A 26,981-nucleotide genomic window follows, 5' to 3' on the forward strand; every position below is an offset into this window, starting at 1 on the left:
GAATGCTGACAGTTACTCACTTTTCACATGCCTAGCTTACAATTTCATCTGGGCCTAAGATACTTCATGGAATAGAAATGGGAAACCACAATAGCAGGCTTAATAAAAAAACTGATTCTCATTGTTACATGAATTCTAGAATTCCTCCGAATACTAAGCATAAACAAAAATGTTATCAATTCCACATTACATACTTTGCTTACTTGATAATTTTTTAATCCATCCCTAAAAAGTAATACATCTCTTACTATATTGATGGTCGAGGCAAAATATATAACTAATTAAGTCCAACAGTATGACGGGATGCATTTATCTACTTTTGTTTTTATCTGGCTATTTGCACAGCAATAAAAATGAAGCTGTATGTAGTTCTATGGTGTGAACCTACCCAAAGGCAGCAAGCGCAGTAAAGGGTCAAAGACCATCATAACATCAACAAGTGATGAGAGGTGGTAGTAATGTGGACTGTTAATACATTGTGATGTAGTGTTTAATTGGAGCTGCGTTGGGGCGGTCCAGATGGATATGGAGATGTTGTTCCAGATTTTTGGTACACAGATTGAAAAGGCCAAATACGTGTTTTTTTCTTTTACACACTTAAGTCTGCAGTCTGACAGTGTTCTGGATACAGATGTGCAGAGAACTACCAGAATTTGTGAGCTTGTTTGAATTATAAGCTGGGGTGCTAGTGTGGATGGCTTTGTAAATTATGCAGCTGGTTTTGAAGATGATGCAGGCAGGAAAGGGACGACAATTGAATTCCAGCAGGATGGGGGTGATGCGATCATATTTGTCAGGACCAGGACGAGATGTGCTGCAGCATATAGTATGCTCGTAAGCGTTGTCACTGGGAAGCCTAGGAGTGGAGCAGGCCAGTACCACCATCCAGATGTAAGTAGAAGGGCTTGAACAGCAGATCAGAAGTCACTTTCTGGATGTCTTTCTTTAGAATTGATTTGGAACAGGCAGTCGGTTTTTGGCAGTGTGTTCTGGAGGCACAGTTTGGTCTCGAAGGTGAATCCAAGTGACTTGGCATTCGGTAAAATTGGTGTTTGAAGCCGTCAATATTCAGGCCATTGAGCCAGGTTTGCATGGTTTGTTCTTCGAAAGTACCACAACATAAATGTAAAGAATCGCAGCAGAGAGTCGATCACTTTGGAAGCGACAAAAACATATGTATGGCAAACTAAAGAGAAAATCCCTGGCACAAGTTTACTTGAACCTAAAGCCAGCCGCGGCCGGTAGTGGGAGTCCCGGCCGGGCGGCGACGTGGGGAGGAGGAGGGAGGGGCAGGGTGGGGGGTAGTAATGTATGGATTACGGACTTTAAAAGGTAAGTAAACATAAAAATAAATAAAACGAATTTCGATGCACACACTGCATCGCATTTGGTGATGCAGTGTGTGCAACGAAATAAGTTTTATTTATTTTTATGGTTACTTACCTTTTAAAGTCCGTAATCCATACATTACTACCCCCCACCCTGCCCCTCCCCCTCCCCACGTCACCGCCCAGCCGGTACTCCCACTACCGGCTGCGGCTGCCTAAAGCACAGTCACCATTCTTTTTTTGCAGATAAAGCTCAACATCAATCGGTAGCTTTCGTTTTATTTTAAAACTAGCCATGGACTAAGAAAGGCACGGAAAAGGAGATCCTGAAAATGAAACCGTACTTCATTTTATTTAGGATTCTTTGATTTTAGAGCTTAAATATGGAGAATCTAGGGTGATAACAAAGCTTGTAAAATACTCCAGGAGAAGCCAGATTCTGTAGGGATTAGCCGACAGGAATTTAGATTGCCAATTTTGCACCAGTTTGTATTCAAGTGCATATTGTTTGAACTCCCTATATGTTATTTGCAATGAAGAGCAAATGGCCTTATGTGACCATCATGACATTGATTCACAATTTAAATGTTTCGAATTTACCACTGGTAGTATACAAATTTAAGTTGCATCCAAAGTTTGTAGAAATCTTAAAGAAATTCACAGTTAAAAATAAACAATTACTCCTCACCGGAATGAACTGCTCGAGGCGACCTTGGGGAAAGATGCCATATAACTTTGGCCCAAGAGACCTCTCAGCCAAAATTGCAAACATTACTCCTTCCATTACCATGGCTTCTGCACCCTGTAGAAAAAACAGATGCAGGCTAAATACAAACAAAAGTAATTCGGCAAGTTGAGAATATACAGAGCAAAGTTTGTAAATGGACTATTTAGTTTTGCAAAGATCATACATACTTTATTGATATGAACTTTTACAATATTCATACAGTAACATCTTTGACAACTTTTGCCATCTTATTCCTGTAGAGACTGCTTCATGAAAACATCCATTTTATAGAAACATGCACTAACAAAGCGTAGGGCACAAATTAATACTATAGGATATCATGACTGGACATTAATGATCCAAAGCCACATGTATACTTTTTTTCTGATTAGCTAATGCACAACAAAGCACATTTTAAAACTGCATTACTGATTGGTCGCAATACTAGTGCTTTGGATACCATGTGTGAATGTTTGTGTAGAAGGAGCTTGTTTTTTTATTAGACCTTCAGCTACAACTTTCGAGCATTGGTTTTTAAAAATAATTACATTAAGATGCTGCAAATAAACAATAGTCTGGAGGCGGAAGTGCCTTATTACCACCAATGTCTATTGTATCCATCCAAATGAAATGTCTAGTTCCAGCTAAAAGACCAATAAGCTTTAAACTCCACCCTGAAGATTTTTATTTTTTTAAGATGCTTGTACATGGAAAGTACAAAAACATTATCCACGTCTCAGCAAGATACAAAGTAGGATGAGTGAGTATCTGATCCATGCAACTTTAATTCCAAGTAAGACACGTTCTTCTCCAGCACTGCATCTTTGAACCCCTCTTGTTCTTTAACAGTTCAAGATGCTTGAAGCTGTAAATAGTAGTTATCACTATGTTGTTGCCTAGGATGAGAATGCAATGGATGATGAAAAAAGATGGCGGTTTGCAAGTTTTTCGATTTGTATATATATTTAAAAGTCCTACAAAAATTCAGGTTATGTGTTTTTAGGCAGGTAAAAAATTAGCTATGATTAAAAACTCGAAGTTATTTCAAGGTTAAGATCAAGTTCTGTGGAGGCATGGCTGCTTAGTTTATTCCGCCGAAACCTCCAGCAACGGTGAAGCAGCGCAGCTGCTTTGATCCTGTTTTGGCCATATGAAGGTAAAGTTGGCGCATTCTCATGCACCACATTTTCAGGTGTAGTGTTTAAACTGCTTGTATCTTGTAAAGTCTGTAAGCTATAAAAACCTACCCTTCACCACTCTGCTCAATAAAAAGACAACAGAAGTCTGCAAATTGCATGTCCTAATCACCTATACCACATCGTTCCAACCACTCTATTGAATTAGCAGAACTAACAGTCGCAGGAACTGCTATTTCCAGCCTCGATTGTCCATGGAAATGAAACAGCACCATGAGCATCGAAAAAGCCCCCAAAAAATGCTTTAGGACAGTTAAGACCATAAACAGTACCCTAGGTGACTTCCCTTACTACACAGCCTCGTCCCCAGATCTTACTTCCCGATATGGAGACTTTGATATAATATCCATAAGGTCATCTATGGTGAGCCTAAGCTGCATCACTGAACATTAAAAAAGCCCTTGTTGGGGTTTGAAGGGGCCAACAACTTTCTTAAATAGTTAATGATTCATCGATCCTCCTAAATTAGTAGTGGAAAGTTAATTGGCCACTAACACCAAAGTCACCTTGCCCTACCTCTAAAACGATTTCTCCTCTTACTTTTTTCAGAGGAAATACAGTGACTGAAGACTGGAATTTACTCCCAGAGCTTCGAGCATTCTTGCGCTTTTTGGCACTGGTTCCACTGAAGGACACCAGTCGGAGCATTGGTTCCAGAACGCGCCTTTCCCTCTCTCAGAAACAAGCTTGATCGAGCTTGCAAAAACCGCTCTTTTGAATGTTGGGCCTTCAGCATTTAATTTTGGGCTGGAATGCTCCAATACCACATATCACTGTTCAAAGGTGAACGTCTATAACATTCAAGCATATGCTACAATCATGGGAACCTGAAGAACATTTGCAAAAAACAAGAATAAAACAATTTGAAAATGGAAAGCAGGTAAGTGCATTTTTGAATTTCAACTCATCTGCCTAATATAGGGGGAAAGAGGGTTAGAGGATCCAGCACACTATATGTCCTAGGGTGTATAAATTACAGCCCCAGATCATGTTACACCTAAAGATCTAAGATCCCATCGCGGTTTGGAATAGTCAAATAAAAGAATCTGCAGAGGAAACTGAATCAATAAGAAGTGCAATGTTTATGTACAGTATTCATAACTGCATGATGGTGCAACAACTAACCTAAGAATGCTCTACAGAAATATTTTGAATGTATTACAACAATTGGAAATGCTTACTTTAAAGAAGTTATCCCTCTGATCCTCTTTGGTTTCTCCTTTATTACATGACATCTATCAATGAGAAAATGAAAATATTTTACAAACAAGAAAAATATTACATGGCAACCAAAGTGAAAGGTCAGGGCACTTACCTGATTTTCTCTACAACCCAAATAAATTCAGCTCTTTCAATTTATTAAGAAGTACCAAAGGTCTCCTGAAAACCTCATCCATTACAACCCTGGTGAAAAAGTGAGCATGAAAGGGCAGTTTCAAAAGACTGTGCCATGGAGAATGCCAATTAAGGACTTGGGATTACCTTTGATTGCTTCTAAATGTCAAACAATTAAATTCATTGCTGAAAAGAGGAAGCATTATTTACAGTTAATAACGCATATATGTACTTTCAGTAGTCCCTGGAGTAGTCACTAAATGAGCTTTATTTCCTTATGGTGAATGATTTTGAAAATGAGCGGAAAATACCGTTTTTAATACTTTTCTTCATTTTTTAAAGCAATCAAAACACAAAATCATAGTAGGCAAAAATTTACCCATATTTCTTCTCCACCCCAACCCCATCTAAACAAGAAACTTTCCAGTGCTACTGTGGATCAAATATACGATTGAGCAGTCTCTGAGCTGCTGTTGAACACAGGAATTTAGTTGAAGTTCAGAGATACAAAGACACACGCTGCTTGTCATTGACCGCTGCAGTTACTAAGCCCATGAAGCCAGACGATAGAAAGTTATTATTGCTAACCACAGCGTTTGGTCTCTGCCTAGGCAGTATGATCTTACTACCTCTCATTGTTTTTCAAAATATTAAGTAGAAGTCTAAAAGTGGCTTTGCCATTTCTCACTTAAGTATTCGTATACTCCGTTCATATGGTATGATGTGTTATCTAGGACTTAGTGGACTTAATATGCTCAGTCAACATAACATCAGCATCATACTTTGTTGTACCCCTATTCTGAAAATAGCACCGGAGCAGTCTAAATGTATTGGACTGCATGCAGTTGTGTAAGCAGAACAAATATATTCCCACTGAAGGAGAAGGGGAAAGATGCAGGATGGTTCCAGGTGGTCTGCAGTTCTGTGTATTTATATATCATGTCGACCACAAAAATGTGCCCATACAAAGCAGGAATAAGCAAAGTTAGGCAGTCTGAGAGGCAGGCACCAAACAAAATATCTTGCACTGCTCTCAGAAACTGAAGTGAATATTTTGTTGATCAATTATCCTAGCTGGCAATCTTAACATTCTTGATGAAACAACTACAAGAACATTAACCTGCATGCATAATAGAATGAAAGAAAATTATAAGTTTAGTAGTTTTGGGGACAATGTATGCCTGTTTATAGTGGCTTGGTTGTTGTGTAGCTCAGTATGAGGACTGGTCCAGTTACCCCGAACGGTGGTACAAGAGGATTTAAATCATGCTGGTGAGGATCACTCCCCTTTATGAAGTGAGTATGGGTCCTACACATGAACAAACGCGGCTATAAAAATACAACTTCATGAATTATGTGCTATGGCAATTTGAATCACTGGAGTGAACAGAAGGAGCAAAACTATTGCTGCTAAGCAAAAGCTTATGAGCAAACAAGAAAAAAAAGATAAGCTAACCAGACCTTTTTCATTGTATTAAGCCAATGGTGTCTCCTAGCACTTAGACACCGTGGTGGTTAGAGCAATATAATAATAATGCGGAGAGGATTGGGTAACATTTTGGATGACGTTATGAGTGAATACAGTCAAGGGAGAATCGGCCTTCGACCGTTCCAAGATCAGTAAATGGAGTATGTAATTTACTCCATAGAGATATTGCAGAAAAGAAAAAGAGGTTCATTTGTTGAAAATGGTCTATAAACAGGGTCTACATATTTGACTTAACAAGCTTTCTCAGAAGCTGGTAATACTGGCTCATAGCTTTTAATCTAGGGCAATATAAAAAAATAAAAAGATAGGTCTAAACATTTTGTATATATACTAGTTTCATCTCAATCATCCTATCAAATTTAAAGCCTAATAAAGGAGGGCTTCAGATGGCTGACTATAGACCCCTGTCCCTTCTCAATACTGACTCCAAGATATTGAGCAAGGTGCTGGCATCAAGGCTCGTGCAATATGTACCTCAATTAGTCCACCCTGATCAATGTGGCTTTGTCCCTGGCCGCAATACAGCCATGAACCTCAGACGACTAGCCCAGCTCATACTCGGCGATCGAGAGGGCACGAGCTCTGAAGGCTGCATCTCACTGGATTTGAAACAAGCCTTTGACTCCCTTAGATGGGATTACATGTTTGACACATTGTCGAAATTTGGGATACCCCCCGAATTTCTCGCTTGGGTCAGATTGCTGTATACAGATCCCACTGCTAGAGTGCGCACCTCAGGTCATATATCAGTTCCTATAGCTATTGCGCGGGGCACCAGACAGGGCTGCCCACTTTCCCCCCTCCTATTTGTCCTTGCCCTTGAGCCGATGCTCTGTAGGCTCCGCCACATGGCCCCCCGGTTTGGCATTCTGCGGCATGGGACGACGCATATAGTGTCCGCTTATGCGGATGATATTATCTTATATTTCCGAGACTTAAGAAGCGACCTGAGCCCTGTTGCCCAGGTATTTGAGGTCTTTAGGTCGGTCTCAGGCCTGACCATAAGCGAGTCCAAATCATATGGCTTCACATTTGCGGCCGCTGGTCTGACTACTCCATTGCCCTTCGCCCCCCATGAGTTCCAGATAGCTGAGACCACCTTCAGATATCTGGGGATGCAGATTTACAGGGAAGCAGGTCAGATGATCGACGGTAACCTTGGGAGGGCCATTAGAGCGCTGAAGTCGCAGATACAATTTTGGCTCACACTGCCACTCTCTATACCCGGAAGAGTGGCGATATCCAAGATGGTGATGCTCCCCCGCCTTCTCTACCACTTCACTAACTTGCCGCACCTGATCCCGGCAGCTACCTTTAAGACCCTAGACACTCTACTCACCGAACTTGTATGGGGGCACGGCCGCAGGCGTGTAGGTCTGTCCAAGCTGCAGCTCCCCTCTGAAGCCGGTGGCATGGGTTTGCCTGATTTTAGGGCCTACAACTATGCGTGTCAACTGCAATGGCTGGCCTTTTGGGTGGCGGGTCGCAATCTCCAGGAGATTAACATGACGAACAGGGATCATGCATTGGGGAGAATACACACGTTACTTTTGCCCAACTCAATTGTACCTAGGGATGTCCCACCTCTCCTTAAACTGGCGATAACATACTGGCGGAAGGCGTTGAAATACACATCCCCTGGGTCATCCTATGCCCCCTCGATCCCGCTCTTGGGTATACCGCTGGCTACGGGGACTCTGACGGCGGACTCGCTGGAGCAATGGCACGACGCCGGGGTGTCGCACGTGGGTGACCTGTTCGCGGAAGAGCGCCTACTGTCCTTTGCAGACTTTAGAACTACCCATGGAGTCCCGGGGGGCACCTTCCTGCTACACTCTGGCCTTCGCCACTATATCGCACATAAGTGGTCCCCTAGGGGCCTGGAGCCAGACACGAATCCTCTCATCGCCATGCACTACCTGATGGGCACGGGCGCCCACCTTACTAAGTGGCTCACTGCTAGTATTAAGAAGGGGAGGGCTTTCGATCTGTCACCACTCCGGGCAGCATGGGAGGTAGACATTGGTAGGCCCCTGAGAGATAGGGAGTGGGAACGTATCCTTCAGTTCCCCAAAAAAGTGGCTAGGAACCCCAAGTTCAAGTTTATTCAGTCGATGCTTCTACACAGAGCCTACCTGACCCCACGCCGCATACACATGATGTTTCCTGATGCGAACAGTACTTGCCCCCGATGTGACACTGAGGACGCAACACTAACACACATGCTTTGGCAATGCCCCAAACTAGGATACTACTGGACATCGGTCCATGCTTCGCTACAGGAAGCGGGTGCTTTGACCCGGCCCCCAACAATGGAAGGCGCGTTACTGGGGTTGGGGCCCTCACAGCGCACTAGAACCGTGGCGACACGTTTTGCGGATTTGGCCCCGTTGCTGGCGAAACGTGCCATCACTATGAGGTGGAAGTCAGCTAGGCCTCCTGACCCGGAGTTATGGAGGGCGGAGGTGGTGAGATGGGGTAAGGCGGAGGGAGTTGCACTACAGAGGGAGGAACACAGGGGTCTGAGGAAAAAGCCGATTTCGCTGGACTGGTATACCATATTAGGTATGTTTGAAACTGGGGGAGACGGGGAAGACGAGGGCACAAGTGCCTCTTCGATTGCACGATAAATATGTCCTTGGTCGGACTGCCATGCACGGTCGCTAACTGAGGTGCGATGCGGAGAAATGGAGGGAGACCCCCCCTTTTTATATTTTATATTTTGTATTTTCTGTATTGGTCTAGTTCCATCTATGTGGACAGTCGAATAGAGCCATATGATGTGATTCTCTGAGTACCCCGGTCTACTGATTAATCGATTATATGTTGTTGTGTGAGTGTCGAATGGATCTGTTGAGGGTGGTGGGAGGGATAGTTTTTTTGACAGGGGTTTGCATAAACTGTGACGGTTAATGTCACCAACGAAATGGAAATTAAGACAACTATGCAATTATATGTTCTAAGCAACCGTATATGTGTATTACTCTGTATCCCTCCGGGATTGAAGGTATTTGTAACTGCTTTACCTACTATGCTAATAAACAGATTTTCAAAAAAATCATCCTATCAAATTTGTACTATTAATATGAATATTTTCATTGTAAATTAAGATTCAATCTAAAAATCCATTTACCAATCATACTACATTTTAGCAAATTTGCATAACTCCATGGCACACTCTTTAATTTAAAAAAATGTGTACGGTGAGAAAAAACGTTGGAAGTTAATTTGTCAACAGTTGATGTTTGAGGGGAGTGAGATTCCATATCTAACACCAATAATCTCAGACATCCTGTGGTATGCATGCTTTGAGAGAGGCCAGCTTACATGTATCTAAACAAGGACAGCATGTGAACTACCATCCCTTCCCTCAAATGCAGAGAATTTAGACACCAAAGACTTCAATGTATAAAACAATGCACACGTAAATTCAGTAAAAAATTCACTTTTCTCGAAAAATAGAGCATGACTGTGGAAATTTTTCTAAACGTTAATTAAACCATGTCAGCTGTACAATGTGCCAAGAGCCTCTGATTTATCCAGTAACTTGCACAGCCTAAATGAGATTGTGACCTGAGAGCAAGCCAAGTGGAGCATGCCTTTCGTGTTTAAATATTTAACTGAGAACACAATCTTAAATGAAGAGGGTCAGTTTATGCAATTAATTATCTTAGTTTTGAGCGACATTAATTCTTTTTATGTATACCAGACTATAATCTTAAAATAGTCTTGTTTGTATAACATGTACCACATATATTACATAGAATTATGGGTTGCTCATGTACTGATATATTTAAATAGTTTCAACCCAATAACTATCCACTGCAAGACAGGTGCCCTCTCCAAATTAGGAAAATCTAGAATCCTTGATATTGGGTGATATTTTTCATGAAAAGCATCTTGAAAAGATGTAAAGGCTTGTGATTTTAATGGAAAAAACTAATTTTGGTGTACATAATTTCGGATGCCCTACTGTATTGTTTTCTTGATGCCACAAAGGTTTGTTATGAAACCAAACATTAAAATACATGTTGTGGCCTCGATATATTAAACAATATGTGGCCAGACTGGGTCTGCAGAGTCAGACGGGATTAGATAAATGAGGAATCATCTTTTATAAAAAAATATATGTTGGTAAAAGGTGCTGATTTAGTTACTGTGTATTGCAAGAATCGTGGCACAAAATGCACTGCTGATTACACAAAAATAAAATAAATTTAAAAATATTTCTCCCAAATATGAGAGGCATAATTGAAGTAAAATCTGTATAAAATGCTCCATTTCCTGAGATCTCATACTATACCGTGAATCGTGTCTGTCACCTGGATACCAGAGTGCTTTAGGCACGATAGCATGGGTAATCCTGCAGCAGAGAACACATGCACAAACAAACTACAGTGGTACATTACTCCAGCACATGCTCACTCCCACCCCGCACCCAGATGCTACCACAAAGTTAAACAAAAAGAAAATGGCGCGTCTGTATTGACCAGCACTGAAACAGCTCAATCTGATGAAGTGACAAACATGGACCTGCATGCTGGTACTATTAGTCTGTTTATGCTATGAAGCAATAAGACACTTATAACTAAATACAAATAAAGTCCATGATTGGACCCTCTTTATTTGAGCCAAGAGGTAAAGATCTGCTTTCCAAATTTAATGGGCTGAGGGACTTGAGGGTGCCGTTGTGCAAACAAACTGAATATTATTACCCCTGTGGAAAACTCAAAAATCAAATGCAATTGCAAACCACTGTAGCAGTAGCATCCAGTGCAAGTGCCTCACAACCAGATGCATTGCTGGTTTTCTGGCGAACCACTGAGTATCTACAATAGATCAATTTGCATAAACTGTATGCAAACCGCCAACCAACTGAATGCCATTTATAAAAGTAAATTGTAAAATGTAAATTTAACTTATGTGGACATTTTCAAAATAGAGAATGCAGTTCTGCATTCTTGGACAACCCTGCATTAATCATCTTGCACTATCTGGAAACTCCAGAAGCCAGGGTGAAACATGAGAAATCATGGCAACTATCGGAAGACACTAATGGCCACATGTACAAAGCTTGTTTGAGGTAGCAACTGGCCCGATTCCGTGAATTGGGCCAGTTGCTACCGCAAAAATGTTTTTTTAATGAACAAAAGTCAAACTGAAAATGGGTAACTTGTTACGGAGTCGCAATCAGAGTTTGCGATTCAGTATTTGTAAGGGACATGCCTAGGACGTACTTTCCGAATACCTTTTCGCATTTGTACGTATTCATTTTTTGCAACAGAATTCCAGACGCGAAACATTAATATTTTACATACACCGAATGTGGTAACCTATTTGCAAATATGAAGTGGGCTCTCAAGGGAAGAACAGGCAGTGGAGTGGACCCACGGATCACGGCCTACTCCTAAAAAAAATGTACCTTTGTTTTTTTTTTTTATTAATCGCATTTTTTATTTAAGGGACATGGGCTGCATTCTATAAAAAAGTTGGTTCTATTAAAAAGCAATCAGACATCGTGGTCTGCTGACCCAGCAGGCCACGAGCCATGTGATTGCTCAGATTTCCAGTGGGTCACAAATTGTGATCTAACTCATTAATATTCATGAGGTAGATCGATTGGTAACCCCATTAGGAATCGCTATTTTTAAAATAATTCTTTAGCACATTAGGAATTGTGATTTACAAATTGTGATTCGGCAAGAATCGCAATTTGAAAATCACAATTCCTAATGTTAGTACTCACAAATGCCCCAAAGGAACAAGCTGATTGTGCTGTGGACAGCCTGCTCTGAGAAGAGAGCTTGCTAGAGCTTTTAAGTCGGACCCCACCTTTAAACGTAACCAGACTGCTTTACAGTTTTGTAGGTCTCCGCCATAAAACAGGCTTTTAATCTAGGGGCTATACTGCAGTGCTAACATTAACTATCCCTAAGTATGTATTATGTAATGGCTCCCAAACATGAATGCAAGACAATACAGAATAGAAGATTGAAGTCGGTGCATTGAGTTTAATTTACCAATATTAAATTTAACAGAAACTAGTAATGGCACCAGACTTTAGATTCATTCTGTACAGCGTTTCTTATAATGTACTTTGTTTCCACTATACTGGTGCTTTAGATTGGTTATTATTTAGAGTGCTTATTACAGAGTTCAGAATGACTGCATACAGTTTAACATAGTTTATTTAAGTCCAAGTGTAGAATGTTGCCACGATTGTTTTTACTACAACGGCAGCCCTCTAAAGGTTTGTTAATGTTCAAATAAATAAAAGAAAAGGGGATTTGTTTAAATGATCTGAACAACCTCAAGACGATGGATACCACATGCCCTTTAAATTTGGAAGCGTTTATGACACACAAAACACATTCCCCCGTTTTCTCATCGGAGAACAGTAATACAACTTTAAACACCGGTGCCACGAATTAGGTATATATGCATAATTAAGCTTCAAGGGAGTCATTCATGGTTAAAGCAAGGTCCAACGTGCATTTATAAATCGGTTTGTCAAATTTGTTTTTTCACAGGACTGTACCAGCTACCCAATCCAATAGCCATGTCATAAGTACATATTACGGAATGCATAAGGTCAGACATTCTAACACGAGTTCATGCAGGATTACACAGAGTCTTTTGCCATTTCTACAGAATACTGTAATGCCATAAGAAATTTGGGCAACAAGGTTTCAGGTTTTAGCATCGGGCTGCTAGACTGTAGATAACACTACTGTCATTAAACAGACTTTTTCCATCATCGGTTGAGTAAGATTAGCTGTCCTAAAAAGAAAGTGCAATATAGAGCTTGGCAAAGGTCTTGGCCCAAAATACTGGGCAGCTCCCAGGACCACAGCTAAATGCCTAACAAGTTTGGAAAATATATCTTTTTTAAAATAAAATACATTAAACACTAAGGTCGGCACGAAGGCATTAAAGAAGGCTTTTTATTTATAGGGGCAAACAAAGATTTGGATTGAACGTTTTACTCATCACAAATCACTGATGAGGTCTTTTAAGTTTGAGTGAATTCATGAGACAAGAGACCCTACACAGATACTGCATATTGTATCAGCATGCTACTGGATAGAAGGGTAACTACTAGGATTTATAAATCCTTTATTCCATGACGGGTTTGTCAAACCTAATATTGGTTAGATTATGGAATCCACATAAACACACATGTTCTGGAGTGCAGAATACATTCAATCACTAATGGATACGTATTTGTGAAGGCCTTTAGCAGGTGGAAAGTAAAATATGGAGACCACGGCTCTTGATGTGGCAAGAAACACCAATTTGATTGGAGCTCAAGTTGTCAGGGATCTTGTTAAAGGCTCCATTTCCGTTTTACAGACAAGGCACTCGCTTTTGAATGCACATTCAAAATCAATGGGCGATTGCTTCAAGAAAGCCTATAGAAAAGGCTGGAGCCCCACATCTCCACATCCATGAGGATTATCAGATCAAAGTTGAAGCAGCTCAAAGCACACACAGCTACCTTTAGTTTTGATGTTCTGAATGCTTAAGCAACATCTATGATGGCTACTGCAAATGATCCACAAACGTATCTGAATTAATTGACAGAAGAAAATGAAGCAACTTTTTTACAATTTTAGAAAGATTTGCCTACGGAGGCCTTTATACGAGTCTGGTTAAAAATCTGCTTGGAGCAAGAGATTAGCTCTCTTTGAAATTATGATTATACAAGAGCACAGTCTACGATAAAATAAAAACATTATATTAAACTCATTTAAACACATGAGATGCTCCAAGTGTGAAAGATGCAGGTTATTTTTTTCTTTGAGCCTCGTGATCCTGTGGCATCTTTTAAACCTAAACGTTTTTTAATTATTGGATGTTAAGTGTGATTTTATGGGTTGAAACCCAAAAGCAAATAATTGCAGGCTGGTTTAATGACGGGAACCACCTGTGTACAAATCTACAGACAGTTTTAAGAGCAACACGTGACAAATGCCTGAAATCTTGCTTGCCAGGATTAAATAGAAAGGCTAATCTTTTCAACTGTGCACGTTAGTCCTTTGAGTAATGCTGCATGAATCAGGATTGACATTTTCTACAATTTAATCCAGTTTCTGTAAGTTTAGTGAACAATGCTGAACTAGGCTGAAAAGTCAGGCAGGCAGACTATGAAATCTGTTTGAAGGACTCGTAGAAACATTTGTTCCCCAATTTTATATTTGACAACAATATTCTCACCTCACATGTACCCCAGTGACTTCAATGTAATATCTTGAACACGTTATCAATGAGCTAAAAAACAAATGGCAAGTGGGGGTACCCTTCTCATAATTGCCACTTACTTTGTTTCGACATTCAGAAATCCTGGCCATCTTGAGTTCACTGTGAAAATCCCCCAGTCTTATTTAATTCCCCTTTACAGGAGGTGGATAAAACAACAATGTGTTGTAACTAGAGAACGCCTCAATATAAGCTGTGAATGTTTACCTTTAGGCGGCTTGCTATAACCTTAAGTGAGCTGGACAAACAAGAACAGTCGTTTCACAGCCACTAAGGAAATAAAGGGAGTTAGACATCCAAAAAGGCATTCTTGTCATTAGCATTTACACACCAAACAAAAAAGGCCTAAACATTGTACTTTCAGGCATGCTAAACAAGCCCTACAACACAGCAAGGAAAAGCTACTAACCTGTAATAAAGGTTTTCCAGAAGTGATAACTTACAAAGCAGGTTCAGATCCGTATTCTTAGCCCGTGAAGCTTTTTTTATTTAGGATTTATTTCGACTAAATGTTTTATAGTGAAGAATGGAAGCGGTCAGATTTATATACGATTGTGCCATCATCTGTTGCCCAGTCAATAAATTAATTTAGAGAAGTAGCAGGACTATCTGTGAACAAATGCATCATTAGAGGATGGTCAATGACCAGTTGATCATCCAAAGTACGATCAATTTATGGGTGATGGCACGACCATGAATGTTGCATGTCTAATCTGAGTGAGAATTGTACATAACATGGAGCCTGGTTAAAAGTGCCTCAAGAAAACTTTTCACACTAATTTTTCCATAACACAGTTGATCTTATTAATTCAAATAATAGTAGCAAGTGATATAAAAGCACATTTGATTTAGTTTATCGTCACAAATATGTCTAAATATTCATTGAGCAAGTAAGTGCTTCATCAAATTTGAATTGTTCAGTGTGACAGCTTTGTATTCAAGACTGATAAAATATCGATAAATGACTTGTGGGCACATTATTTGAATGATTGTGTGCCACGCATTGGCTTTTGAAGTTAATCCTAATTGTCAAGGTATACTCTTTCCTATATTAAACAAACTGGTCTGTGTGGAATGGCACTCATTTTTGGGGAGTATTCTTTTGTAGATTACTTACTACCCGATCTCAAAATAGTTAGATAACCCTTCGGTTGATAAGAGTACTTTGAAGATCTACTGATGTTCCCATACCACCTAATGCATTTGCTCCAGAATTTGAAAGAGTGAAACCAATCCACTAGAAGGAATTTGGTAGTTTTACTAAACGACAATGGGCCCAATGCTCTAGGCGTCCATAGGGGGAAATTAGGAAACTGGAATAGAACATATTACTATTTTCTTTTCTCATATCTGCCATATGCCACTCAGGAGAGCATTCTTTATCTCCTGAAAGAGCTCTTACAAAGTTTGAGGAACTTTTAGCAGAAATGTTGAGAATGAGAAAAGAAAGTACAAGTCCTTTATTAACTGTTAAATCCTACCAATCCCAAGTGATTACCAGCCACTTGAATGGAAAGCAGACTATCACCTGATCCAGTCATAGTGGGCATGCATGCTCTCAGAAGGCAGTGGCCGACAGATGCAGCAATGTATGGGGCAATGTATGGGAATGCACTTTTGATATGCTGCAACTTGTTTCAATAGTGGACAAAATCTGTTTATCAGAAGAGTATTGATTCACAGAAGAGATGCAACTCAAAGAATTTGCTTTTGTCAGTCTTGTTTTACATTACTCTAGATTATCTAAGAGGTGGGGTGACAGTACTACATTGAACACTGTAACCACAAATGGGACTTTCTCCTGAACCTTGTGGTGTGCATTATACAATACAATGACACTTATAAAGCGCCTGGTTACACCAGCTGGTGTGTCCCTGCGCTGATGCTGCTAACAGAAAAAACGAAGGGTAGACGGCATACAAAGCGGGTCAAGCAGAACCAGGATAGTGACAGACATATCAAAGCTTATAGTTGAAAAAGCCAAGTTTTTAGTTTTTTCCGGAAAAGGTTCTCCGACTGTTCCGTATTCCAATTTTTAGCTGCCAATAAGCTAAAGGATTGTGCGCCCATCCGGGCTTTTCTAATCTTGGGAACTCTAACCAGGTGGGTCCCGGTGGACCTGAGAGGTCAGCCTGGACGATAAGGAGTGAGGTGGTCCGCAGGTAGAGCGGGCCTTTCTTCTGTAGAGTGTGGTGGCAGACACACAGGGCCTTGTGTAAGGACTCAAGTGCTTTCTTAGAGAAAGCTTCCCTGTGTAGATTCAGAACTAGGTTTGCTGCTGCGTTCTGTATGCATTGCAGACTGTGTAGACATTTAATTGTTGCACCTAGGTAAAGCACATTCCCATAATCAAGTTGAGATGTCACAAGAGCAAGGACCAGGGTTTTCCTAGCGGAATGAGGCAAAATGCCCAAGGTATTCATCAGCATTTTCAGGGTTCCGAAACATTTGCTTGAAACTTTCCTGGTCTGAGTTTCGAAGGAGAGAGTAAAGTCCAGCCAGAATCCTACGTTTTTCACCTTGGTCATGGGGCTGGGGATGGGTACTAGAGTTGTTGGCCACCAGGCTGAAGACCAGATTGATGGAGATTTCCCTACTACCAGGAGCTCGGTTTTGTAGCCATTCAGTTTCAGGCAATTGTTCGTCATCCAGGACGCCAGGTCTTTTAGGCAATCTGCAAAATTGTTAGCTGCCTTCGCTGAATTAGGAGTGACCACTAGCTGCATATCATCTGCATACGATATGATATTGACCCCATGGTTCTCCACAATTTCTGCTAAGGGGGGGGGAGACGTGAGGAGACGTAAACACTGAAGAGGGTGGGGCTCAAAATTGATCCCCGGTGTGTGGAGGTTAAGAGACCCAGAAACTGCGGTCCTGTAGGTAGGAGGTCACCCACTTCAAGACAGCACCGTCCAGACCTCCTAGTATGAGACGGTGTAGGAGGACTGTGTGGGACACCGTGTCAAACACTGCACTAAGGTCCAATAGGACCAGTGCAGTGAGCAGGCCTTCATCCACCCTCACACGTACTGTCTCTGTGGCAAAGAGTAAGGCAGACTCTGTCGAGTGGGATGCTCTAAAACCCGATTGGGACGGGTGGAAAAGGTTGTGTTGGTTGATGTGACCCGCCAGTTGTGTGTTAGCCACCTTTTCTGCTATTTTTGAAAAATAAGGGAGCAGTGAGACAGGTCTCGGTTTCTCATGTAGGTTCATGTCTGCTGAGGGGTTTTTTTTCAGGGGGAGAAGAGCTTGCTTCCACATGTCGGGTAACCTCCCAGTTTGAAAGGAGGTTTCTAAGAGCTGCTGCACACAGGGAATTATGCTCTCTAGCCCTACGCTGATGGCTTTAGGCGTGGTAGGGTCTGACTGGGAGCCTGATTTAATACTTAAAGCTATCTTTCCCAGATCTTCTAAGGAAGGAAGGGAAAATTCTGACCGGCAGTTCTCCCCCCACTCCGGGCTCAGTGTGGCTAGGCACTCAGTGCCATTGCAAGCCTCGGCTGTGAAGGCGTCATAGATTTTTGATACCTTTCAGGCAAAAAAAATCTGCAATTTCATTACATGACTCCTGCGAATTGGAGGCTGGAGCCACTGTTCTCTCTAGAGATTATATGTCCTTGAGAATAGCAAAAAGTTATTTGGTATAATTATCTGCTAGCTCAATCAAATCATTGTAAAATGCAGCCCATGGCTTCTTGAACAGGGAGTGAAAGTGTTTTAAATTCCTCTTGTAGGTCACCTTGTTTATCTCCGAAAAGTCTGTCCTCCATTTAAGTTCTAAGCGTTTGCAAGATTGCTTAGCCATCCTTAAGGCGTCATTAAACCAAGGTGCAGATTTCGTACGTCTGCAGGGGGCCCTGGATGGCCATGGGGCAACCACATTCAGTGCCTCAGTTATCCATGTATCAACTACTCTACGTGCCTCATTAATTATGAATGACTGTTGCAGGAATGGGCTATATCAGTATGAGACACAGCTGCACCAAATGCAAAAACAGGAATCACTGCTACCAATGGTTTTGGTTTCTGGAAACCAGATGAAGCTTAACTGAACCTCAAACAAACAACCCTTTCCCTGGGATTTGGTGGTGGTGTTCAAAGGAGTGAACAGTTTGTTTGGTGTCATTACATGTCAGGAGTTGTTTCCCAGAGGAATACTCCTAATGCTGTATGGTGAAAAGGAATTTTGGCATTACAGGAAGACAAGTTTGGAAATCCTAATTTTCCACCAAACCGTACTCACAAATGCCGGAATGAAAAGAATGGCCATTGAGAAAGGGCAGTTGAGAGCCATGATAGCCATGATACTGAATGGGATACAAATCAGTGATTTGAAGGTGAGTGTGTGCACTTGTAGAACCATGAAAAGGCTGAAGTTCCTTGTCTTGGGTGCAACCCCAATAAGGTTCCTGGACACCAGCAAGTTCTATTCTGCAATTATCACCGCTTTCAGGTTTACAGCTCGGTTCAGAGTCGCAGTAAATTAACAGGTCTCACAAACCACACAGAAGGAGGCTGCTGCAGTGTATCTGAAAATTCTCGCAGCTACTGTGCCTGTCAAAAACTCTACATGACGTCATGATCTAGGTTAAGGTTCCAAACGTATTGCCCAATTTTGTAGATTTGGTGGCCATGGTTTACTTTATCGCTTCTTCCTAATCTCTGCCTTTGACCCGGAATCTACTTTTATGGCCTGCGTGCTTTAAGAAGGAGCAGTTGGATGGTTTAATTCAGCATTTTATAACTTGTAAACTTCCACCATGGAGATCATATCTGTTTTCAGGTCATGATATCAATCCTCAGGTTTTTTCAAGATTTTTGCACCGGTGATCTGATGGTATTTTGTAAAGTTAAATAAAAACTCAGATGTTTATTAAGAACAAAAAGAACTTGGCTGGAAGAAAAAAAGCAACAAAAAAAACAATTGTACCAGAAAGGCATCCCCCACACAAAAGTTGCATTTGGCACTCAATTTAAAACAAAACTCTGTTCCAATGGTCCAGAGGGTAGTTAGACGCAGTTAACTGGAAATTATGGTGAATCTATATGAATTCAATAAATATGCTTGTAACATGCAACGTTTCCTTCTAGGAAATTACCTTTACAAAAAAAATAAAACAGCAAGTTCTTGCCCTAAAAATGAATGGAACAATAAAACTAATTATAAAGCAAACCTTTCGTGACTTAGGCCTGGCAAAGTGTCAGAATCCATTAACGAATATATGGCAAATCAATAGACTCCTCTTCAAGTGGCCATGTGCAAATTGAATTGATAAAAGCATTTAAAACATTAGTAGCTGCTTTACTTATTGAGGTGTTAGCTATAGAAGTGCCTGAGAGGCACCTCTTCACCGAAAGGCCAAATGCAGCATTCCATGGCAGCATCCAACTGGGAATGGATTGTTTATAGCTACCTACACTAGGACTGATAATTCCATTATTAAGAAAGAGTTATTTATATTTTCTAATAGAGATCTTTATATTTTCTTGTATCTGTATTGGTACTAAAGGGCTTTTATACATCCAGTGTATGAAGCAACATCTTTGCAGATAACATTTGGAAGAGAAACTACTTGGTTCAGATAAAAGTAAAAAAATTAGAGTTGGGAGAAATGAAGAATGCGTTCATAAGCAAACTGCATTGTTATGCAATTCATCATAAGGCTTATGGAAACAATCCAGTATTTTGCTCAGCCATCTAGTTAATGAAATGGCAACTAAGATTACCTTACAAAACAGACGATGAAGGTCAAATCTGCGTATCGGTTCAAAGAAAAGGCCAATCGATCTACAAAGCTACATTTATTTCCTGGGGAAGAAAGTTCTGTCATTGAGAAAGCATCTTCAGATCTTCTAAATGATCATTTTGCAAGCTGCAGTGACTACCTACTGACATTTTATATAGGAAACGAGAAGGTAAAGAGGGAAGTGTGGCAGTAATGTCTCTTTCAGACAGGTCCATCAATCAATAGGTTTGTATCCGCACCAGACAAGCATATTCATTTTAAAAGCTAAGAAGATCTTGAAGTTAGACACTTCACCACTTGAATATTCATACACAGCATGGCCTGACAGGGTCCGATTAGTGATACCTCATGGTCAAGCTCAGCAACTAAGGCTGGGGGTGAAAGCTTCTGCTGTTTTTTTGCCCAGGGTATTGAGTCTGCACAGGAAACTCACATGGATTTATTCAGCAGAAGTACATCTACATGCCACCACAGGGATGACCCCTCTGGTACTAGGAGGATATTAGGAGGATAATCCACACCTTAGGCTCTGTTTCATAAGTACACAAGGGAGATTTCCAGAAAAAAAGTTTTTCAACAGCTGAGCAAAGGGGTGAGCTACTCCTATGAGGTCGGTTCGGGGTTTATGGATGTCTTACCATTTTGTGTTTTCTGCCGTACAAATGAGGGAGCTATTTGAGGGGTAAACCACTGCCAGGACATCAGTGAAGTTCTACCATGAGATTTCTGGACAACACATCTGCTTTTTAGGATTACAGCGAAGGTAGGGGTCAATTTAGAAGCAAAGGATACGTCACCATTCTCCGTAGAGAAGGTCCTTGCCTTGAGGCCTCTCCCTGTGTTAACATAGTACATTTTGTTGTTCTGCTCAATGACTAAATCAGGAGTATCTCCAATGGAATGGCTGGCCGCAAAGGTTTGAGATCTAAAAGAACAGCCTTTGACTTTAGCACGTTGATGTGGTATACTTGTTCCTTTTGAGATAAAGTTCCTTGAGCTATCAGATGAATATGCAAACTTCCATTTCAACATCAAAGCATCATAAAATCAACTGAAAGGAAATCTGCTTCTAAAAAGAAACTCACTTCAATACGCAGTGTATATCAGTAGTAGGGGGGCCCTGTTTCTATGGCAGGGTCCCTTTTGTCTAGTTTCCTATGCCTTCACCTGAAGGAACTCTGGATTGGATGTTTAACATCAGTAGAAACCAACAGCTCTCCAAGCTCTCCAAGGTTTACTGGCAAATTGTGCAATATGCAAATAACCTAGGGGCTCATTACGATGGCTCATTGATGCAGGGACTGGGACCGCCCGCAAGGCAGCTGTCCCGCACGTCTGATTACAATGAGACAGCTACTGCTATGGTTGCATCATGCATGGTTAAAATTGTGGTGGGTGCTGCTGGCTGCAGCACCCTTTGCAATGCTAAAAATGCATGTTGTGCGTTTCCTTGCACTTCGCGACAGGCACCACGTGGTGCCTTCCACCTGGTGCAGCGAAATGTAGGAAGGTACCCTAGGTACCCCCCCAACCCCCAGTGCACACCCGCCTCCCCCAACACAAGGGGGGCCTGCAACGGGCACCCAAATCCAATCTCCACCGCCTTTCCATGGCGGTTTCATGTTAATACTGGAGAGGAACTTAAAATTTGCATATCAATTTTGTAAGGGATGCTTTGATCCATATTTAAATTGATTACTCAGATTATAGATGAGGCTGGTTGTGAGAGAGAGGGTACGATAGTGACAAATTCCTGAGTATCACACATTTTCTCATGAAAATATTACCATACATTTTTGTGGATATAAGAAATGCACTGTTAATTACTTTTATTCTTGCCTAACACTTCATAAATATTACAATCCTTCCAGGACATTGGCCACAGCCTTTATGTATATGTAATAGCACGGACACATCAAAGTATAGCTGACCTTAATCTGATCAAGTTGCAACAAATGCAAAATGTTAAAACAAATTTTAATACATTTAAAAAATGACCTGCATTTCTATGGTAATGTGGCTAGCATTATTTAGTTTGGTCTCATAAGGGTAATATCACAAACTGCGTACCAGGGGGAAGCGAAGAGCAAGGCGAATTGCGGGAAGTAGGTGATCCTGAGTAAAGAGTAAGCAGTCCAAGATTTAAAACAAATACTTGTGGTTAAGAGACTACTTAAAGTACTAATTTAATGTATTGTAACCCACAATCTTAAATTTGATTTGTAAGGATCTGTAAATGGTGCGAGATACAGTCCAGTTTCCATTTAAAGCCTAATTCGTAGTTCAGAGAGTCAACATTACCCCTACGAGTATAAGGTAGGCAGGTATGCGTTCCAAAACGGAATTGTAACAAGTGTGGCATTCATTTAATTCTATTTACTGTAAAATTATATTTAGAATCTACACTGCAAACCGAAAAGACATACAAGAGTTTTTTTCTTTAAATTTGACAGCAGCATTCAGCAAAGTCTATATAGGGGCAACTTGTCCGCTAATATACTATACACTTTTCTCTTTTCCAGGGGCCATTACAATTTGAGTGGGCCATAATTAAAATTGCACTGAATTTCATTAAACAATTTGCACTGTAATGTGATACAATTTAAAAATACTAGAAGTAAACAGCTCATATGTACAAACCATCTGTGCCTTTTTAAACCAGTCAGCAAACGTTACATGTAATGTTACTAACTGACATGTTCTTACTGAGGAGAAAACGTATTCAAACATGTTGACATACTGGCGACAACAATCACTTATGAAGTAGAACAATAGATCACTAATTGATCAAAGGAAACAAAACAAGACTTTATGAAAACTCTAAATGTACTAGTGACGGAAGTATTTAAAGAGGGTAAATTAAAAAAAAAGGCGTGCTTTGTACTTGTTTTCCTATTTCCTCTTAACCATCATATTCAAGTCTTGTTGTTGATGGGTTGCATTTCGAATAACTCTTGGCCCTTCTCGATTTACATGCAGACTTCTAGAAACGTAAGCATTTCCCACCACTTTTACTGAAAAGCGATCCTCATTCAAACAGAAGTCTTGAACCAACGCCATCAGTTTCGGAACTGGAACTAATCATTATTAGGTACACTTACCCTTTTTTGGACCATTTACAAGCCCCACACTACAGAGATGTGGAAGCTTATAAAAACAAATCAGTACGGCCATGCGCACTCACCTGGAGGATTGCACCATACAGTCGCAGGAGAACACAATGTGGCTCATCAGCAACAGTCTTTTCTGTGTCTGGCAAAGAGCAAAGATATAGCACATTGCTGAGGCCTCCTCTGTGAGGGGGAAAAAAGGGATATTAGCAATTCTGCTACATATGCCATTGCTGGAAGTCAAAATATATACTGGACATTTGTTATGTGCATAACCTGTGTAGGAAGAATATGAACGAATCTAAAATTGACTGACTAGATCCTAAACAGTGAACCTCACTTCTAATGGAATAGGCTACAGAAACAATAGTCACTAAACCCGTTCCATAAATTGTTTGAGTACCTTACTCTTGCGGCTATTTGGTGTTCATGTGGTTCGTGTGCTTTTTTAGTAACTCTTTGACAGACCGTATACATAAAACTACTGTCTTGTGGCCATTTTCAACGAAGCATTTATTTTGGCTTGTTACTCAGAGCATTCTTCCTAGAAAATAGTTGTAGTGCGGTTTAGTTAATGTGCACGCTCCATAAAATTGGGTAATTTAGAGACCAAGGCATGTGTCTCATTTAGTACCACGTCCTGCAATTCACTGGCCGATCAACAACAACATGACCAAGACCTTCTAAGAGCTTGTGTCACTGAGGGCCAGGAAATTCAAAGTGTAGCTAATAGACCATTTAGAAGCACATTTAATCCAGCACTGGCTCGGGATAGACCAGATTGTGTATTCTAAATCAGTAGATTTGATTAGCTCTTTATTTTGTAAAAAAAAAAAAAAAAAACTATCTATTTGGGTTTTAGTCTGAGCAAATAAATAACTCGTGCTCTGCAGAGTCAAGGTGTATTTTTACATGGCGAAAAAGCAGGTTCCTAACTTCTTTATGACCAGAAACAGATGTACTGAGTCTTTCCTACCATGCAGATTTTAGTTTTCCCCAATGTGAAGAGAGGTCTCCTTGTGCTCCCCGGACAATATTTTATTTCTTTGGTCCCAGAGAAAGGAGGGCCAGTAAGCTGTTAATTTATGCATTTCTTTTATGCACAGAATCCTTCAGGATAGCAATGTATACCATGGACAATTTGTTTCCTAGTCATGTGGTAAATAGCCCATGCGGCGATTTTGTCCTGGATACCAATATGTGGCGAGTGGCAACCATTTAATGAAAGTCCTGTCAATGCAAAATTCCAAGCACAGTTGCATCAAGAGAAGAAGCTTTGGGCTGTGGGGTGTGCATGCCCTTCTGAGCAATAACCATACAAGAGGCTTGGGGGCCCCAAGGGATTTCTTTGGACATTTTCCTCAAACTTTTGTAGTCCAGAACTGTTACAAATTACAGGCATGTGGTATGAGAGGGACTGGATCCTCTTTTATCGAAACGTATTATACAACGTTTACCATGAGCTATGTTATAGAAGTGTAATAACAAAAGGGAGAGTAAGGGATTAATTCACAAAGTGTGAACAGAGTGTACGCCTATTCCCCTAGGTAAGGTATTAAAGTAACAAAAGGAGGAGTATCACCACAGCAAATCATAGATTCTGGATGGGATATGTGTTTGAAAAAAGGAAAAATTTTCCTTTTGTAAAAAACCCCTCACTCACCAGCCTGGTGGTGACATGCTTCATCATTGGGGTCCACCCTGATGACCGAGTGCCATCAGGATGTGCTGCGACACCTGAACTACAGTGGAGCTTGCTGTTGTGAGTGATAAGTGTAGAAAAAATGTTAAAAATTGTCCTGTTATTAATGGAAAAAACTTTATTCGTAAGCTACTGGACAATATTAAAAGAAGTGTAAAGATACTGAAAGGGTAATTAAGACCAAGAGTATCTGTGTGGGTGGTCTTCATGTTTCAACCTATGTGTGGTAGTTACCAGGTTTTCTTCAGGACCAAGGTGCAAGAAAATGGATGGTCTACACCCCCTAAAAGGTGTATCCAATCCTAGATTCTTGGTACCAGGATTGCAAAAATCTGCAATCCGTATAAGCTCTAGCCTAACTAGGCGAGGCAAAAAAGAAAAGACTCCTAGTTGGCGTCTTTTAAAACATCGTGGCACAGCGGGAAGGCACATAGGTAAACGGCCCTTTTGAGCTCAGCGAAACTAATACGTTCATTGCTGAGAGATTCCTACCCTATGCCCCACAATGTTTTAAAAGACGCCAACTAGGAGTCTTTTCATTTTTGTCTCACCTAGTTAGGCTAGAGCTTATACCGATTGCATATTTTGGTTGGGGCGGGTGGAAGTGCTAAGATAAAGAATGCTGTTGAAGCCTTTGGAAAGCAGGCTGGAGAGCCACTTCCAGTCTCCTAATTGGTTGTGCAAGGAGAAGGTGTAGAGATTAGAGTGTTCAGGACAAGCTTGTTTGTAGGATTTCTTTGATGGTCTCAGCTGCTGCAGCCTTTCCCATGGGAAGTTTGAAAACTAAAGTGATGAGGTGGCGATCGCTCTAGATGGGGAGGTTTGTTAATATGATGAGACCAGACAGCAGATTGTTTCCAATGTGCTCTCAGTTGGTTGTGTAAATCTTGAAACAAGAGGAACAGGTTGTAGCCTTTTTAGGTCTAGCCTAGAGCGTAGCACTGCCCTAGGAGTGACCTTTAGGAATCAGTCAGCTCTTTTCAAGCACCAGTGCTTCTGCTGGCATCCACCTTACGGGAGCTAGCAACAGCGCACATGCGAATTGAAAACAAATGGCCCGCACGCCTCTGCTCGCTCCCGCAGCCAGCACAAGTGCTTGAAAACAGCTGCTACTTGAACTTTGCCCCTTCTTCCTCTTTTCCTGAGGGATGCACTTCACGGTCTTTGATGCCCGGCACAGTGAGTCACGCACAATGTAGTACACATTGTCCCAGTACATACATCAAAACCTGACACCCCAGTGCATACAAAACCCCGACACCGCACCCTACTCGCACAGCTTGCACTTCCAAGCACAAGGCACTTTTAGCCTCACACTGCCCTTTCTTGTGCCCAGCCTAGATCACTTGTTGTATGAACCACAGGAGCAAAAACCCATCAACCACGTTGGGATTGGGGTGAATAATATAATATAAACATATGGTATTCCAACTGGTATTATTTAAAGACAATTATAACGGATATGTTAAAAACATTATCAGAAAGGAAAAAGGAGACTCATTCGAAGTTATAAATGTGCTCATGGCATCATATTTATCCAAAACAGGAAGTTACAGTTGTAGCAGCACTGTAAACAAATCAATTAGTACAACCCTAATTGTACTTGGTGCTCAAGAAGTGCAAGTGATGTGCACGGTGGCGCCGCAAGGGACAATGTGAACAGCATTGACGGTGCAAGGTGACTAGTGCAGGAATATATATACAGTGACTTGAGGCAACAATATGGTTCCAGCTGAGTTGTGGTCTATTTGGTTCTACTATGGGCTGGCTATAGTTTTAGATGAATCACATTGTATGTTCGCGCCTTCAATTGCGCTGCGTGGTCGACGGCGTTTCGATCCCTGTAATTTGGGATCTTCATCAGGACTGGGTTGATTGATGGACAGTGCTGATAGTTTGGTTTTCCGGGGAAAATTAGGAGGTCTTGTACAGTGAAGACAGTGGTACAAATCAATTGGAGAATCAAGGTGAGTCAAAGGGGTCCCATCGGGGGGGAACAAGGTAGCGATACAAACATGATTGATGCAAGGTGATTGAATCTGGAGGCAATGGGTGCAGGGGAATCCCGTGCAGTCGGAGATCGGG

At 41.1% G+C, this 26,981-nt stretch overlaps 1 protein-coding gene across 2 annotated transcripts in view; it reads right to left on the minus strand.

Moving 5' to 3' along the window:
- LOC144823928 (choline kinase alpha-like) overlaps positions 1–26,981 on the minus strand; it is a 171,507-nt gene that overhangs the window by 135,061 nt on the left and 9,465 nt on the right. For both annotated transcript variants that reach the window (XR_013608859.1, XM_078682849.1), the window contains exons 2-4: positions 23,269–23,377; positions 4,433–4,486; positions 2,017–2,130 (exon numbers count right to left, since the gene is read on the minus strand). Coding sequence is in view for 1 of the 2 variants with exons in the window: in XM_078682849.1 (XP_078538975.1) it covers positions 2,017–2,130; positions 4,433–4,486; positions 23,269–23,377 (277 nt within the window). In the remaining variant the exon portion in view is untranslated. The remainder of the gene's footprint in view (positions 1–2,016; positions 2,131–4,432; positions 4,487–23,268; positions 23,378–26,981) is intronic.

This window comes from Lissotriton helveticus, chromosome 3_1 (assembly GCF_964261635.1).
Source record: "Lissotriton helveticus chromosome 3_1, aLisHel1.1, whole genome shotgun sequence".
Taxonomy (NCBI): Eukaryota; Metazoa; Chordata; class Amphibia; order Caudata; family Salamandridae; genus Lissotriton; species Lissotriton helveticus.